Below are 19240 nucleotides of genomic sequence, written 5' to 3' on the forward strand. Positions count from 1 at the left end.
CCAGGCGCACATATGCTGCAGCAGTTATCTGATAGATGTGTGCTTCCGGAGACATGCTCGGTGTTATACTCACCCCAAGATCTTTCTCCTTGAGTGAGGTTTGCAGTCTTTGGCCACCTAGCCTATACTCTGTCTGTGGTCTTCTGTGCCCTTCCCCTATCTTCATGACTTTGCATTTGGCAGGATTAAATTCGAGAAGCCATTTGCTGGACCAGGTGTCCAGTCTGTCCAGGTCTCTTTGAAGTCCTGCCTGGTCCTCATCAGATTTAATTCTCCTCATTAACTTCACATCATCTGCAAACAGGGACACTTCTGAGTCTAACCCTTCCGTCATGTCGTTCACATATACCAAAAATAGCACTGGTCCTAGGACCGACCCCTGTGGGACCCCGCTCGTCACAGGTGCCCACTGTGATACATCATTACGTACCATGACTCGTTGTTGCCTCCCTGTCAGGTATTCTCTGATCCATTGCAGTGCCCTTCCTGTTATATGCGCCTGATGCTCTAGCTTCTGCACTAATCTCTTGTGAGGAACTGTGTCAAAGGCCTTCTTGCAGTCCAAGAAGATGCAATCAACCCACCCCTCTCTCTCTTGTCTTACTTCTGTTATTTTATCATAAAACTCCAGAAGGTTTGTGACACAGGATTTGCCTTCCGTGAATCCGTGCTCGTTGGCATTTATACTCCTGTTCCGTTCCAGGTGCTCCACCACTCTCCTCCTGATAATCTTCTCCATAATTTTGCATACTATACACGTCAATGACACAGGTCTATAGTTTAGTGCCTCTTTTCTGTCTCCTTTTTTAAAAATGGGAACTACATTTGCCGTCTTCCATACCTCAGGTAGTTGCCCAGTTTCCAGGGATGTGTTGAAGATTGTGGTAAGTGGCACGCACAACAGATCTGCTCCCTCTCTAAGGACCCACGGGGAGATGTTGTCCGGTCCCATTGCCTTTGAGGTATCGATGTCCCTTAGCAGTTTCTTCACCTCATCTGTGTGTGTGTGTGTGTGTGTGTGTGTCGGTGTGTGTGTGTGTGTGTGTGTCGGTGTGTGTCGGTGTGTGTGTGTCGGTGTGTCGGTTGTGTGTGTGTGTGTGTGTGTGTGTGTGTGTGTGTGTGTGTGTGTGTGTGTCGGTGTGTGTGTGTCGGTGTGTGTGTGTGTGTGTCGGTGTGTGTGTGTGTGTGTGTGTCGGTGTGTGTGTCGGTGTGTGTGTCGGTGTGTGTGTGTGTCGGTGTGTGTGTGTGTCGGTGTGTGTGTGTGTCGGTGTGTGTGTGTGTGTCGGTGTGTGTGTGTGTGTCGGTGTGTGTGTGTCGGTGTGTGTGTGTGTCGGTGTGTGTGTGTCGGTGTGTGTGTGTGTGTGTGTCGGTGTGTGTGTGTGTGTGTGTGTGTGTCGGTGTGTGTGTGTCGGTGTGTGTGTCGGTGTGTGTGTGTGTCTCAGTAGTAGTAACCAGTTACCAGTAACCAGTGTACCGTTGACTCAACGACCAACCGTCTCTGCCTGAGTCACTATCTGAACTCATATTGCGCTGACCTGGCATTATTCAAAGACCCTCTATGGGTACGTGGGCGGCCAGCCAGTCAGTCAGTGTTAGGAGTGTGAGCAAGGAGGCAGGCCACGGCTGTAAGGGCGCCACCCACCTTATCTGTAATTATATGCACTACCAGCCTACGTGAGTATTTCTTACCTAATCCACGTGTCGAACTCCCACATGATAAATGGTGGCAGCGGTGGGATTGAACTCATATTGCTACAGTTTATTACAGTGCAGTTTCTTATGCTCTGTTCTGTGCATAGTATTTTATTCTGTCTGTGTCATTTTATTTTTTTTTATTTCAGTGAATTGTGTGTTTGTTTTAATTTTTGCACAAGTTTATTGAGTCCATTTTATCATTTTATTGTGTATTTCCTTGTTGCATTGAAAGTAAAGACAACTCACTGTGCCATTTATTCAATTTAAAGTAAAAGTTGAGCAAATTAGATTTGAGCAAAGTACAAGTTCTCTTGATTTTCAGTGTTTGTTAAATTGCATATTCTTCTTGTGTGAGTTCTTTGCTTACTGTGTAACTTGTCAATTTTTAATTACTTATGCAGAATAGTTAAGCATTTTCTTCCATTTAAGCTTATTGTGTCATTCTTTCCATTTTTCTTGACTTATGCCCTTCAGTATTTTCACTGAGAAGATGTCCCAGTCACTTTTGAACGTTCACTTAGTGTATCATTCCAGTCAAAGTCAATATGAATCAGTCCACAGTACCAAAATTCCCTTACTGACTGAAAGACAATACCTAGCCCTTGAGCAATGTGTTTGTTCTCACAGCTTGTATCTGAGATTTGTTAAAGTGCTGCGAAATGTGAAGTTCAGATTAAGTTCCTATAGATCCGTGAATTACTTATTAACGTAGCCGAGCGGTCAGGCACTAGTAATTCTGTCATTCCCGTCTGTGTTCCACCTATACCTTCAGACTTGCAGGATAGTGTTCCGTTGCCTCAAGTGTCCGGGGACACTCAGACTGCCTTGAGTGCACAGCCTATCCCTGCAATGACTGCTAGTTCGAGTAGTAGTTTCTCCACAGGGGATGCCTTGTCAGAAAACGATTACTTGCAACTAGTAATGCCATCTCTTGTTGATGTGACATGCTGTCTGCAGAAAGACGTCTCTGTTACAGCAAGTGTTCTCACTAGAGTGTCTGTTGTTGTTCCTTGTGTTTCAGATGGTGATCCCATCCTAGTTGACAGTAATCAGTGCATTGTAAGAAGTTATTTCTCGAATAACTTTCACATGTTAACGTTGTAAGTGTAGTTTCTTTATAGCTGATACCTCGTGTCACTGTGTGCGACTCAGATTGAATATCAGCATTGTTCACCGTGTTCATTTCTTTTCTCCTGTGTTTGCAGTTTGAGATAGTAGATTCGTTCTCCCTTGCTCATATTGCGTGTTATAGCGTTAATTTTTTCAACCGGGGGGAGTCATCCACTCCACCGAGTTTGTTCTTTCCTCCAGTAAGGAAGAACTGTTACCTTTATTCCAGAACAAACAGCCTACTGGAAGGTTAGCCAGATGGACCTTAACTATCCAAGAGTTCAGTCCCACTTTTGAACATTTACCTGGCAAGTCAAATGTAGTCGCTGATGCTTTATCGCGACACATTAGTGTAGTTACTGCAGATCCTCCATTTACTGTCGAGGATGTCAAAACTGCACAAAGAATAGATCCCATGTGGTCTGGTGTGATTCGATTCCTTCTCCAGGAAGATCTCATTCTTACTGTAAAGCCACCAGCACCCATCAGTGACTTTGTCATGAACCAAGAATTACTGTATCGAACAGCCGAGTTGGGTACTCCTAGCAGAAGAGTATACCAGTTAGTAATTCCACAGTCACTAGTGAATGTAGCCTTACAGCTAGTTCACGATGTACCAGGTGTTGCACACCCTGGTATGGATCGTTCAGTAAAACAAGCCAGATTGAAATACTTTTGGCCTCGAATGGCAACTGATATTTCTGAGTATGTTAAGAAATGTAGTGTCTGCATGCAACATAAAGGCAATGCTAATGGTCCTAATCCAATCCAAGTATATCCAACTACTAGCGAACCGTGGGAAAGAGTTGCGCTAGATTTGTTAACTAATTTCCAATGTTCCCTCCAAGGCAACAAACATCTGTGTGTTATGGTAGACCATTTCACCAGATATTGTGAGTTAGTTCCTATTGCAGATAAGACTGCCGAGACAGTAGCTAAAGCGTTTAAAGAACGCATTATCTGCAGGCATACCACCCCTAAGTCACTAGTAACAGATAATGGAGGTGAATTCTGTAATGAAATTCTTGAAAATTTGTGCACCTTGTACAAGATCTCTAAATCCACCATTGTTCCTCATCAATCCCACCGCTGCCACCATTTATCATGTGGGAGTTCGACACGTGGATTAGGTAAGAAATACTCACGTAGGCTGGTAGTGCATATAATTACAGATAAGGTGGGTGGCGCCCTTACAGCCGTGGCCTGCCTCCTTGCTCACACTCCTAACACTGACTGACTGGCTGGCCGCCCACGTACCCATAGAGGGTCTTTGAATAATGCCAGGTCAGCGCAATATGAGTTCAGATAGTGACTCAGGCAGAGACGGTTGGTCGTTGAGTCAACGGTACACTGGTTACTGGTAACTGGTTACTACTACTGAGATGTGTGTGTGTCGGTGTGTGTGTGTCGGTGTGTGTGTGTCGGTGTGTGTGTGTGTGTGTGTGTGTGTGTGTGTGTGTGTGTGTGTCGGTGTGTGTGTGTGTGTGTGTGTGTGTGTGTGTCGGTGTGTGTGTCGGTGTGTGTGTCGGTGTGTGTGTGTGTGTGTGTGTGTCGGTGTGTGTGTGTGTGTGTGTCGGTGTGTGTGTGTGTGTGTCGGTGTGTGTGTGTCGGTGTGTGTGTGTGTGTCGGTGTGTGTGTGTGTGTGTGTGTGTGTGTGTGTGTGTGTGTGTGTGTGTGTGTGTGTGTGTGTCTGTGTGTCTCTCTCTCTCTCTCTCTCTCTCTCTCGTGCCGAATAGGTAAAACTGTTCAATTAGCAAGAAGTCATTTAAAATTAAGTCCTTTCTTTCAGAACCTGAGGCACAGGCCTGAAGCTCGATACATGTATATTGGAGTCCGAGGATGTGTAACAGACGAAAGCGTTGTCACTAGTACGCGGGATTCCCCAGTGGAAGTAGGTCATGACCAGGAGTTAGCAAGTCGGTTGTGATGTCCTCTGTATCAAGGTTCCTACTTCCACTGGGGAGTCCCGCCTACCAGTGGCAATGCCTTTGTGTCAGAGTAGCTATTTGTTGATGTAATTACCTGAATTATTCAGGTTAGGCAAAGAAAACATTAACATTTTTGGGGTAGGGGCCCTAGTACCTAGGCCTTATTAGGCCTACTACGGTCAACAGGGGATGGATAAGGGATGCACAAACTAGCCGCTTCGGCAACATATAAAAAATCTGAAATAAAAAGCTTTGCAACAAGTGTGCTTGCTTAAAAGCAGAGGTTTAGCCAAGCATGGATTAAGGCGAGTATAGGCCATTTTTATGGTACCTGCAAAGTACCGATATCAGCCGATACTTTTAAAATATTACACGTGCGTAAAATAGTGAAATTAACAATACCTCACGATTTAGCGGGTGTTTTACACACAACACATACGCAAATACAACACATACACAAATACAATACACAAACACACACCATTAACTTAACAAGTTGTCCATGGTTGTATTCTGGAACAGAGTAATAAAAAACTATCATTGCTAACTATAGGCAAATAATAAGCCGCTTCAGCCACACCCCTCCAGCCACACCCCTCCAGCCACACCCCTCCAGCCACACCCCTCCAGCCTGCAGTAAACTGCAGCTGCTTCATAAACAAAATGAACTACCAGATCACAAGTTCATCCAGAATGTGCGCGTATGCTGAAAAATAAATACTGGGTAGCATCTCTTAAAAACAAGTTATTGATTAGATAACTCCTACCAGCCGGGTTGCGGTTTTCATGCGTCCAGCAGTAACAGCCTGGTTGATCAAGCCCTGATCCCCCCACGAGGCCTCGTCATGGACCGGGTCACGGGGGCGATGACCCCCGAAACACCCTCCAGGTATCATTTGATGGAAATAACTTATCAATAAAATTCCACTTCTTTATTTAATATATCTTGCAAGACAACTTTACGTTTTAATGCAAGAAATTCTCTGGTCTCAAAAATGCTGACTCGACTACTATACTGAAAAATTTCATCGAAAAAATTTCGAGTGATTCCAGATTCTCAGTCTTGGGTAGCCCAGTATCAGCTCTTAGTGTCACTGCAGCGGATGAGTCGTGTAAAAAATTTACATTAAACAAACTCTGAGAATTTAGCAGCTCAAGAGCAAAGTACAACTGGTTTGCTAGCAGCATCAAACACCAATGCTATGAGAAAGACGCACATGCATCAGTGAGGTATTTTTATCTTCGAAAAGTTTCGCCCACACACCTGAAGGATGTGTTCTGGTGTCAGCTCCCCCGCGACACGCTACCACAGGAGGCCTCCAGGTGGATTGAGACCTTAACTAACCAACGTACGAACCACAGCAGGGTTGGACAGGAACTGATCTGAGGAACTTGTGAAGTTCCTTCTTGAAGACAGCCAGGAAGTCGGGGACCTCCGACACTCCTCGAGTTCACTCTCAGCGTCGCACCCACGTTTTCTACTGGAGGTACTTTGTACCGTTTGCAGTCTCATGTGTTCCTAAGAACACAAGAAAGACCTTGGACCAGTCCCTTCAGGATTTTTCAGGTGTAGGTAACGATTTACTTTTCTCGCATATGTTCCAAGGAATACATTTTAAAGGGCTTAAGTTTCCTCATTAATTTAGCTGTTTGACTTAATATACACAGGCAGTAAAGTTTCTCCGCACATTTTCCAGCTCAGAGATTTCGCGTACTTTGAAGGGTGTCGCTAATACACATCAGTATTCGAGCCTAGAGAGAACAGGCGACTTGAAAAGTATCAATGAATAATCCAGCGTATCATTTTCCTTGGGACAGCAAGAGCAATATTATGGCATCCTTGAATGCAAGTTCCGATATATCTGCTCCTAAGTCTCGCACATGGAACTTCGCTCTGCTGATTAATCAGAATTTGTCCTGAATTTCGTTTCATTGTTGCCTTGATTCTTCCATAGTGGAGCAACTAAAACTTTACCTTACCTAACATTTTTGTTGGAGACTCATTGTAAGACTATGTATATCCTTTTAAAAATTCTGTGTATTTGAATACAGAGATGACCAAATGTGGAGACAGCAGAAACAGTGAAGAAATAAACATGAAGCATCAATCCATCAACCTTGAAGTTGTAGTTTGAGGAGATAAGTCCCTCAGATATGAGAAGTCTTCTGCTTCAAAGTCTGACAGAACACAGTAAGAAACAGATCAGATACTTGCATTACCGAAATAAACATCTTCATATCCCAAGGCAGAGTCCTAGCGGCTCTGTTCCTTATTACAGCAGATAAAAATACTTGCCACAGTATTGTATTATTTGCGGACGATACCAAAACTTCAGAACACTCGTGACTTAACATGATCCTTTCTTCCCCCCCCCCTACCTCTTCTCCTTACCTTTATCTTATCTCTTTTCCTTTTCTTTTCTTCTACCTAGTGCTTTGTCCTTCAGTTTTTTTTTTCCCTTCCTCCGTGTTTTTGGTCCTGCCCCTTGTGGGTCTTTATCTCTCTTGCAGTGCTCCTTTTCTTGTCCTCAGACCTACCCTACCTCTACGAACACCAGTCCTTTCACTACTACTACTTCAGCAAGTAGTAGTAATAGTAGTAAGTAGTAGTAGAAAGTAGTAGTAGTAGTAGTAAGTAGTAGTAGTAGTTAGTATTAGTATGTAGTAGTATTAGTATGTAGTAGTATTAGTATGTAGTAAAAGTATTAGTATGTAGTAGTAGTAATAGTATGTAGTAGTAATAGTAGTATGTAGTAGTAGTACGTAGTAGTAGTACGAAGTAGTAGTACGTAGTAGTAGTACGTAGTAGTACGTAGTAGTATGTAGTAGTAGTATGTAGTAGTATGTAGTAGTAGTATGTAGTAGTATGTAGTAGTATGTAGTAGTAGTACGTAGTAGTATGTAGTAGTATGTAGTAGTATGTAGTAGTATGTAGTAGTAGTAGTAGTAGTATGTAGTAGTACGTAGTAGTAGCAGATGTAGTAGTATGTAGTAGTAGCAGATGTAGTAGTATGTAGTAGTAGTATGTAGTATAGTATGTAGTAGTAGTATGTAGTAGTACGTAGTAGTATGTAGTACGTAGTAGTATGTAGTACGTAGTAGTATGTAGTACGTAGTAGCAGATGTAGTAGCATGTAGTAGTAGTATATGTAGTAGTAGTATGTAGTAGTAGTATGTAGTAGTAGTATGTAGTAGTAGTATGTAGTAGTAGTATGTAGTAGTAGTATGTAGTAGTAGTATGTAGCAGTATGTAGTAGTACGTAGTAGCAGATGTAGTAGTATGTAGTAGTAGTACGTAGTAGTAGTACGTAGTAGCAGATGTAGTAGTATGTAGTAGTAGTACGTAGTAGCAGATGTAGTAGTATGTAGTAGTAGTACGTAGTAGCAGATGTAGTATGTAGTAGTAGTACGTAGTAGTATGTAGTAGTAGTATGTAGTATGTAGTAGTAGTATGTAGTAGTAGTATGTAGTATGTAGTAGTAGTAGTATGTAGTAGTAGTATGTAGTATGTAGTAGTATGTAGTAGTAGTATGTAGTAGTAGCAGATGTAGTAGTACGTAGTAGTATGTAGTAGTAGTATGTAGTAGTATGTAGTAGTAGTACGTAGTAGTACGTAGTAGTAGTATGTAGTAGTAGTACGTAGTAGTAGTATGTAGTAGTAGTATGTAGTAGTATGTAGTAGTAGTATGTAGTAGTATGTAGTAGTATGTAGTAGTAGTACGTAGTAGTACGTAGTAGTAGTATGTAGTAGTAGTACGTAGTAGTAGTATGTAGTAGTAGTACGTAGTAGTAGTACGTAGTAGTAGTACGTAGTAGTATGTAGTAGTAGTATGTAGTAGTACGTAGTAGTATGTAGTAGTAGTATGTAGTAGTACGTAGTAGTATGTAGTAGTAGTAGTACGTAGTAGTAGTACGTAGTAGTACGTAGTAGTATGTAGTAGTAGTACATAGTAGTATGTAGTAGTAGTATGTAGTAGTAGTACGTAGTAGTATGTAGTAGTATGTAGTAGTAGTATGTAGTAGTACGTAGTAGTATGTAGTAGTAGTACGTAGTAGTAGCAGATGTAGTAGTATGTAGTAGTAGTACGTAGTAGCAGATGTAGTAGTATGTAGTAGTACGTAGTAGTAGTACGCAGTAGTATGTAGTAGTATGTAGTAGTACGTAGTAGTAGCAGATGTAGTAGTAGTATGTAGTAGTATGTAGTAGTAGTAGTACGTAGTAGTATGTAGTAGTAGTATGTAGTAGTAGTATGTAGCAGTACGTAGTAGTAGTAGCAGATGTAGTAGTATGTAGTAGTAGTACGTAGTAGTAGCAGATGTAGTAGTATGTAGTAGTATGTAGTAGTAGTACGCAGTAGTAGTATGTAGTAGTACGTAGTAGTACATAGTAGTAGCAGATGTAGTAGTATGTAGTAGTAGTAGTACATAGTAGTAGTATGTAGTAGTAGTACGTAGTAGTATGTAGTAGTACGTAGTAGTACGTAGTAGTATGTAGTAGTAGTACGAAGTAGTAGTATGTAGTAGTAGTATGTAGTAGTAGTACGTAGTATGTAGTAGTAGTATGTAGTAGTATGTAGTAGTAGTATGTAGTAGTAGTATGTAGTAGTAGTATGTACTAGTAGTTTATCTGGAGTTTATCTGGAGAGAGTTCCGGGGGTCAACGCCCCCGCGGCCCGGTCTGTGACCAGGCCTCCTTAGGTCAGTGTCCCAGGATGCGACCCACACCAGTCGACTAACACCCAAGTCGACTAACACCCAGGTACCCATTTTACTGATGGGGAACATAGACAACAGGTGGAAAGAAACACGTCCAATGTTTCTACTCTGGCTGGGAATCGAACCCAGGCCCTCACCGTGTGAAGCGAGAGCGTTAACCACCAGGCCACCAGAGTATGTAGTAGTAGCAGATGTAGTAGTATGTAGTAGTAGTATGTAGTAGTAGTAGCAGCAGATGTAGTAGTATGTAGTAGTAGTAGCAGATGTAGTAGTAGTAGTAGTAGCAGATGTAGTAGTATGTAGTAGTAGTCAGTAATAGTACTAAGTAGTAGTAGACATTTGTAACACATGTTGCCCAAGTCAGTCACTGTTTCAGGGACATAACAAAACATTATACATACAAGAGAGACAACGAACACAAGTACTATCACAACAACCTACATCAGTTACAAAACCCGTTAAATTAGTAATGTCACAAGACTCCCTAAAAGTTCCACTATATCCCTACAGGCACCGCGGTAATTATAAAAAAAAAAATGAAGGCAGAAAAGCCTAAGCAGAGAGCTAACTGTTAAGGTATAGTCCACAGTCTGGGGTACCTCACAGTCTACACAGTGGGACAGCACATGCAAACAGAAGCCTACGGGGAGAGAAGTATGCCAGATCCTCAGAGATTCGTCTCGAAAGTGACTTTTTGCTGAAGGAAGGAGGCCCCAATACCCGTGATTTGCTGAACACCATAAAGGGCCCTGCAGATTGGGCCATATCCAAATTTATGTCCTTGAGACATATATGTGGATATGGCCCATGAAGTCTTTGTAAGGCAAAAAGTCTATTGTAGAGTGGGTTCGCAACAACAGCCTTTGCATCCGCTCATTCATTTCCTTGAACACTAATCCTTGTGTTGAGTACAGAGAAGTGCCGACCACTCATGGATCTTTTGGACCACAGGACAGAAGCATACTGGGCTAGGGCAAACAAAGCTCACTTGGAATCTGAGTACACAGTGAACCTTAACCACCTAAGCCAGCTATCAGGACAAAGAGCAGTGACGCTTGCAGTTAACTCAGCAGTGCCCACCACACAACTCTTGATAACCACACAATAAAAATTCCCACTAGCAATCACAGAAAGCCATCACTACCCTCGCTTTTACACTCATCATTAAAGATCTGATTTATGAATCGAATAATGCTCCAGGAAATTAGACAAGGGCATCACCAGGGCTCGACACTTAGGGTCCCCATCTACTGCCGACAAAAATGCATCTCAGGCACCATCCATGGAGGGCAGGAAGAGAAGCCAACTTTTTCTGACCACAGACACTTAGAAGCCGCAGTCCAGAGACCACAAGAGTTAGGACACTGCAAGACATGAATAAGTAGTGTTAAAGTCTCTTCAACAAGCAACATATTTTGGGTCATCTTAGACTTCTGGTGACCAAACTTCTGACACTTCAAACACTGTACAAGGGAAGGACACTGAACATCCAGTTCCCTCCGCCCAATAATCAGGTAGAGAGGTATGCTCAACTGGTCCGATGTGAGGACCAGTGAATTCGTGCTCACTAGAACACCACTCACCTTCCAAATTCTTCGAACTGGAGCCACTTCAGAACTGAGAAGCTTAATGTTCTCCAAATCCTCATGCACAAGCAACAAAGACAGTGGCAAGCACAATCTCCACAGAGTCACCACGATAAAAGAGCACAAGCGTGCCTATAGCCAGAAGCTTTTTTTCACCAGATGTCTATTGCAAGATCACCCTTCATTGCGCTTTTACTGTTTCAAACTTATCAGCTTGAAACCTGGCAGTAGCCAGACTGATAAACATGGACATTTGGCTCTCCTGAAATTCCCGTTCAATAACTCTGGAGTGGAAAGTCAAGTGTCCTAAGGCACCAACAAAGGGGCCCTGCGCCCCCAACACTAAGCCATCAAATCAGGTAACAACATCAGTCTTAACCAGTATACTTAACAAAACCACAACTCTTAAGACTCATGATGGGAGGAAAGTACTCCCGTCACTGTCCAAGAAAACACCAGGAGCCTGACACTTGGATGTCTTCCAAGTCAACATCTGAAACAGGAGTAATATCAGACCCAGGGCCAGAAACGAAAACCAGCTGCCCGGCTGAGGCTGGCTCTAGGTCATTGCCAAAAACCATGTCCACACAGGGGTAATCTAGAATCACGTATCTTGGAGCACCAGGGAAGGGAGTTGGAGTTATGGCTTGCATTACATTTTTTCCTATCTGACATGGAAGAGAGGTGAGCAATAGTGCAGTAAAAGATGGAAAAGAGAAACCACCAGGTGACTGAAAAAGCGTCAGTACCTCGTCACTAGTCCTCGCATCCAACACTACTGCAACAAGCAGTGATGACTCTTTCGGGACCACCCTTTATTCTCTCCAGAGCACAGCCTCATGATAGCTCTCCCAGAACTAACAGAGAAAGGCTTAGTAAAAAACACCTAGTGAGACGCAGCACCAGCAACATTCAGATAGTAATTATTAAGGGTGAACCGGCAAGAACGCCGAGTTACATGTCAGTCAACATCCCTAGAAGCAGGTCATCTCGGGTAATACTTCCGCCACCACACAGCTATCGGATACACCACCAACTGTGCCACCAGATGGTTCACCTGAAGACCACATGATGATCCCATCCCATTTGGGCGATGTGGACCACCTAGGCACTTCGGCCGGCAGGTGACCACTCCCTTAACCCCTCGAGACAAAATTAAACGAACGAGGAAAATCCCAGCTATTTAAACCAATGAATGGAGGGGAAGGGGATCCTGGGTTAGTCATACTAGGTATTTCCAATCTTGTTAACACGGCAAGGTAACCCAGCATCGACCGGGCAAGATCGTATGTACTAACGCGAAGATGGAGACTAATACATTTTTGTTGTGACCTACCATATAAGCGTGTCTGGCGACCCTGCAAAGACTTGCATTTGCTAGAAATTTTCCACGGATATATAGGGAGCACGATGGGAAAACTGCAATGAAAGAGTGGCCTCCAGGCTACAAAAAAAAATGTAAACGGTATAACCAAAGTAAACCATTAAGTAATTTAGTTGTATTTTCGCTCATTGAACTAAAGTTTCTAGTCAATAAAACTATTAGTAACTATTCTTTGGCGTCTAGAAGAATGTTAGTTGGTTTCATAGGCTTGAAGCCTATCGGCTGCATGAAAGGTCTTTTAAGCTTTAATTCACCTACATGCTATAACTATTCAAAAAGTTAATCCCTTTAATACAGATTTAAGTGACCTCAATGTATATACAGTCACCTTTGTAGATTACACTTAAGTTTGAAAGGAGTATTGAGAAAATGTGAGCACCAGGAGGAACCTTTCTATTTAACATTCACATCGAAGCACAGACTTTGGCAAGAGAAACTGACACTGCTATTGTAAGTCATAACAGCGCATCCGTTTCTACTAAACTTTTATTTCTAATAAAAATAAAGAAACAGAATTCTTCAGATATCCACAATGATGCAGTAGGTTTTGTAAAACTGTGTAAACATACACAATGAAATGGCAAGCTAAATTTCGGTAAGTGTAGCTTGTAGCAGTTATGGCAGTGTTAACACGAGAGGTGCACAGTGTTGTTTCTAATAACAGGAGACTAGTATTAAGCAGTAAGCTGCGAGATGACTTGAGGCACACGAAGCACATTTAATTAAGCAATGCCTTACGAGCGTATGCAAGGCAGACTTTGTGGTGAGGGACAGTTATGGTAGCAAAGGAGATACTGTCTTACCTTTACGGTGTCGAAGGGATAACCCACAGCGACGCCCGCACAACCTGTAGCAAAGATATTCTGTAGAAGATATAGTGGTATAGTATCTGTATTGTTTACAAGCACTAGAGCTGATTATTTAGCGCCTTCAACAAACGCCCATCAACACAGAAATCCTTATTACAAGGTAAGCAAAACAATTTGAAAGTCAATTTGGTGCATTCAACATACTTTGTCCATATATCTAATTCATTAGCCACGTTTCACTGCCTTTAAACGAAAGGGGGATGTCCCCCACCATTTATGTAATTTCATATCCTGGTTCTTAGTATGACTAGCGTCCTGTGGAAAGTTGGGCATCTCAAGGGTAAGAGAACCTTCCTTTCCCTAGTGGAAACACCACCACTGCTGTATCACAGAAGTTACCCTCGAGGAAGAACCTCCCCTTCCCCAGTGTGGCCAACACTTGTCACAGTAGTCTACCCTCGAGGAAGAACCTTCCCTTTCCCAGTGGGAACATCACCACTACTGCTGTGTCACAGTCTACCCTCGAGGAAGAACCTTCCCTTCTCCAGTGGGAACACCACCACTACTGCTGTGTCACAGTAGTCTACCCTCGAGGAAGAACCTTCCCTTCCCCAGTGGGAACACCACCACTACTGCTGTGTCACAGTAGTCTACCCTCGAGGAAGGACCTTCCCTTCCCCAGTGGGAACACCACGACTAACGCTGTGTCACAGTAGTCTACCCTCGAGGAAGGACCTTCCCTTCCCCAGTGGGAACACCACGACTAACGCTGTGTCACAGTAGTCTACCCTCGAGGAAGAACCTTCCCTTCCCCAGTGGGAACACCACCACTACTGCTGTGTCACAGTAGTCTACCCTCGAGGAAGGACCTTCCCTTCCCCAGTGGGAACACCACGACTAACGCTGTGCCACAGTAGTCTACCCTCGAGGAAGAATCTTCTCTTCCCCAGTGGGAACACCACTACTGTTGAGTCACAGTAGTCTACCCTCGAGGAAGAACCTTCCCTTCCCCAGTGGGAACACCACCACTACTACTGTTGTGTCACAGTAGTCTACCCTCGGGGAAGAACCTTCCCTTCCCCAGTGGGAACACCACTACTGTTGTGTCACAGTAGTCTACCCTCGGGGAAGAACCTTCCCTTCCCCAGTGGGAACACCACTACTGTTGTGTCACAGTCTACCCTCGGGGAAGAACCTTCCCTTCCCCAGTGGGAACAACACCATTACTACTGTTGTGTCATAGTAGTCTACCCTCGGGGAAGAACCTTCCCTTCCCCAGTGGGAACACCACTACTACTGTTGTGTCACAGTAGTCTACCCTCGGGGAAGAACCTTCCCTTCCCCAGTGGGAACACCACTACTACTGTTGTGTCACAGTAGTCTACCCTCGGGGAAGAACCTTCCCTTCCCCAGTGGGAACAACACTACTGTTGTGTCATAGTAGTCTACCCTCGGGGAAGAACCTTCCCTTCCCCAGTGGGAACAACACCACTACTACTGTTGTGTCACAGTAGTCTACCCTCGGGGAAGAACCTTCCCTTCCCCAGTGGGAACAACACCACTACTACTGTTGTGTCACAGTAGTCTACCCTCGGGGAAGAACCTTCCCTTCCCCAGTGGGAACACCACTACTACTGTTGTGTCACAGTAGTCTACCCTCGGGGAAGAACCTTCCCTTCCCCAGTGGGACCACCACCACTACTGTTGTGTCACAGTAGTCTACCCTCGGGGAAGAACCTTCCCTTCCCCAGTGGGACCACCACCACTACTGTTGTGTCACAGTAGTCTACCCTCGGGGAAGAACCTTCCCTTCCCCAGTGGGAACACCACCACTACTACTGTTGTGTCACAGTAGTCTACCCTCGGGGAAGAACCTTCCCTTCCCCAGTGGGAACACCACTACTGTTGTGTCACAGTAGTCTACCCTCGGGGAAGAACCTTCCCTTCCCCAGTGGGAACACCACTACTGTTGTGTCACAGTAGTCTACCCTCGGGGAAGAACCTTCCCTTCCCCAGTGGGAACAACACCATTACTACTGTTGTGTCATAGTAGTCTACCCTCGGGGAAGAACCTTCCCTTCCCCAGTGGGAACACCACTACTACTTTTGTGTCACAGTAGTCTACCCTCGGGGAAGAACCTTCCCTTCCCCAGTGGGAACAACACAACTACTACTGTTGTGTCACAGTAGTCTACCCTCGGGGAAGAACCTTCCCTTCCCCAGTGGGAACAACAACACTACTGTTGTGTCATAGTAGTCTACCCTCGGGGAAGAACCTTCCCTTCCCCAGTGGGAACAACACCACTACTACTGTTGTGTCACAGTAGTCTACCCTCGGGGAAGAACCTTCCCTTCCCCAGTGGGAACAACACCACTACAACTGTTGTGTCACAGTAGTCTACCCTCGGGGAAGAACCTTCCCTTCCCCAGTGGGAACACCACTACTACTGTGTCACAGTAGTCTACCCTCGGGGAAGAACCTTCCCTTCCCCAGTGGGAACAACACCACTACTACTGTTGTGTCACAGTAGTCTACCCTCGGGGAAGAACCTTCCCTTCCCCAGTGGGAACAACACCACCACTACTGTTGTGTCACAGTAGTCTACCCTCGGGGAAGAACCTTCCCTTCCCCAGTGGGAACAACACCACCACTACTGTTGTGTCACAGTAGTCTACCCTCGGGGAAGAACCTTCCCTTCCCCAGTGGGAACAACACCACTACTACTGTTGTGTCACAGTAGTCTACCCTCGGGGAAGAACCTTCCCTTCCCCAGTGGGAACAACACCACCACTACTGTTGTGTCACAGTAGTCTACCCTCGGGGAAGAACCTTCCCTTCCCCAGTGGGAACAACACCACCACTACTGTTGTGTCACAGTAGTCTACCCTCGGGGAAGAACCTTCCCTTCCCCAGTGGGAACACCACCACTACTGTTGTGTCACAGTAGTCTACCCTCGAGGAAGAACCTTCCCTTCCCCAGTGGGAACAACACCACCACTACTGTTGTGTCACAGTAGTCTACCCTCGAGGAAGAACCTTCCCTTCCCCAGTGGGAACAACACCACCACTACTGTTGTGTCACAGTAGTCTACCCTCGGGGAAGAACCTTCCCTTCCCCAGTGGGAACAACACCACCACTACTGTTGTGTCACAGTAGTCTACCCTCGGGGAAGAACCTTCCCTTCCCCAGTGGGAACAACACCACCACTACTGTTGTGTCACAGTAGTCTACCCTCGGGGAAGAACCTTCCTTTCCCCAGTGGGAACAACACCACCACTACTGTTGTCACAGTAGTCTACCCTCGGGGAAGAACCTTCCTTTCCCCAGTGGGACCACCACCACTACTGTTGTCACAGTAGTCTACCCTCGGGGAAGAACCTTCCTTTCCCCAGTGGGAACAACACCACCACTACTGTTGTGTCACAGTAGTCTACCCTCGGGGAAGAACCTTCCCTTCCCCAGTGGGAACACCACCACCACTGTTGTGTCACAGTAGTCTACCCTCGGGGAAGAACCTTCCCTTCCCCAGTGGGAACACCACCACCACTGTTGTGTCACAGTAGTCTACCCTCGGGGAAGACATTCCTTCTGAAGTGTTTTAATAAATGTAAAAAATTAGAACGAAAAACGTTTTCTGTGATGACTTGCCTTCATAGTTGTGAGAAGTTATCTATATTAAACTAGTATTTAACTGCCATTACTAGAGCCGATGTAAGTCTATATATGAACTTAACAATTTTATAGTCTAGAATATTGTTCTTAAAAGGTAAATACATTTTTAACAAAAATACAGAGAAAGTTCTTTGTCACACGAACAATTGTTGAATTTTATTCGCATGTTGGACAAATAAATGTACTAGTGTGGGTAGTCGGATTTTGGAGTCACATTTGTGAAGTGGGCCGCTGAGTCTACTACAGTGCTCCACTTTTTTTTTTTGGTGGGGGGGGGGAAGGGTCTTATGGCCTGAAATGCTTTTAATATGAATTACCTATACACCTTTAGCCACAAGATTCCTTCCACATTACGGAAGGCCATCTGAATTTTTTCTTTGTATATAATTTGATATGAGTCTGTATGAGACAGTGACTGCTCTTCTTTAGGCCTATGGCTTTGTCTCCCATACAAGTGAAAGTGCAAAAGTCTCGCTTCACACGGCGAGGATCCGGGTTCGATTTCCGGCGAGGGTAGAAACAATGGGCGTGTTTCCTTACACCTATCGTCTATGTTTCCCATCAGTAACATGAGCACCTGGGTGTTAGTCGACTGGTGTGGGTCGCATCCTGGGACAAAACTGACCTAATTTGCGGGAAATGCTCAGCATAACAAGCAGCCTTCTAAATAGTAGTATGTCATTAATGTCAACTAGGACTGTATACCTTGTACATGTACTTGTAGAAATAATTTTTTTTTTTTTTATTATCACACCGGCCGATTCCCACCAAGGCAGGGTGGCCCGAAAAAGAAAAACTTTCACCATCATTCACTCCATCACTGTCTTGCCAGAAGGGTGCTTTACACTACAGTTTTTAAACTGCAACATTCACACCCCTCCTTCAGAGTGCAGGCACTGTACTTCCCATCTCCAGGACTCAAGTCCGGCCTGCCGGTTTCCCTGAACCCCTTCATAAATGTTACTTTGCTCACACTCCAACAGCACGTCAAGTATTAAAAACCATTTGTCTCCATTCACTCCTATCAAACACGCTCACGCATGCCTGCTGGAAGTCCAAGCCCCTCGCACACAAAACCTCCTTTACCCCCTCCCTCCAACCTTTCCTAGGCCGACCCCTACCCCGCCTTCCTTCCACTACAGACTGATACACTCTTGAAGTCATTCTGTTTCGCTCCATTCTCCCTACATGTCCAAACCACCTCAACAACCCTTCCTCAGCCCTCTGGACAACAGTTTTGGTAATCCCGCACCTCCTCCTAACTTCCAAACTACGAATTCTCTGCATTATATTCACACCACACATTGCCCTCAGACATGACATCTCCACTGCCTCCAGCCTTCTCCTCGCTGCAACATTCATCACCCATGCTTCACACCCATATAAGAGCGTTGGTAAAACTATACTCTCATACATACCCCTCTTTGCCTCCAAGGACAAAGTTCTTTGTCTCCACAGACTCCTAAGTGCACCACTCACTCTTTTTCCCTCATCAATTCTATGATTCACCTCATCTTTCATAGACCCATCCGCTGACACGTCCACTCCCAAATATCTGAATACGTTCACCTCCTCCATACTCTCTCCCTCCAATCTGATATTCAATCTTTCATCACCTAATCTTTTTGTTATCCTCATAACCTTACTCTTTCCTGTATTCACCTTTAATTTTCTTCTTTTGCACACCCTACCAAATTCATCCACCAATCTCTGCAGCTTCTCTTCAGAATCTCCCAAGAGCACAGTGTCATCAGCAAAGAGCAGCTGTGACAACTCCCACTTTGTGTGTGATTCTTTATCTTTTAACTCCACGCCTCTTGCCAAGACCCTCGCATTTACTTCTCTTACAACCCCATCTATAAATATATTAAACAACCACGGTGACATCACACATCCTTGTCTAAGGCCTACTTTTACTGGGAAAAAATTTCCCTCTTTCCTACATACTCTAACTTGAGCCTCACTATCCTCGTAAAAACTCTTCACTGCTTTCAGTAACCTACCTCCTACACCATGCACTTGCAACATCTGCCACATTGCCCCCCTATCCACCCTGTCATACGCCTTTTCCAAATCCATAAATGCCACAAAGACCTCTTTAGCCTTATCTAAATACTGTTCACTTATATGTTTCACTGTAAACACCTGGTCCACACACCCCCTACCTTTCCTAAAGCCTCCTTGTTCATCTGCTATCCTATTCTCCGTCTTACTCTTAATTCTTTCAATTATATCTCTACCATACACTTTACCAGGTACACTCAACAGACTTATCCCCCTATAATTTTTGCACTCTCTTTTATCCCCTTTGCCTTTATACAAAGGAACTATGCATGCT

The 19240-nt window shown here is 44.4% G+C and overlaps 1 protein-coding gene across 2 annotated transcripts in view; it reads right to left on the reverse strand.

Moving 5' to 3' along the window:
* LOC128693823 (mitochondrial basic amino acids transporter) overlaps positions 1-19240 on the reverse strand; it is a 59522-nt gene that overhangs the window by 10526 nt on the left and 29756 nt on the right. Inside the window, exon 2 of one of the 2 annotated variants that reach the window (XM_070090754.1) lies at positions 13223-13266. The exons of the other annotated variant lie outside the window; for it this stretch is intronic. Coding sequence (XP_069946855.1) covers positions 13223-13266 — 44 coding nt within the window. The remainder of the gene's footprint in view (positions 1-13222; positions 13267-19240) is intronic. 2 annotated transcript variants of the gene reach the window in all.

The sequence above is a fragment of the Cherax quadricarinatus genome, chromosome 33, assembly GCF_038502225.1.
Source record: "Cherax quadricarinatus isolate ZL_2023a chromosome 33, ASM3850222v1, whole genome shotgun sequence".
NCBI classification, from domain to species: domain Eukaryota; kingdom Metazoa; phylum Arthropoda; class Malacostraca; order Decapoda; family Parastacidae; genus Cherax; species Cherax quadricarinatus.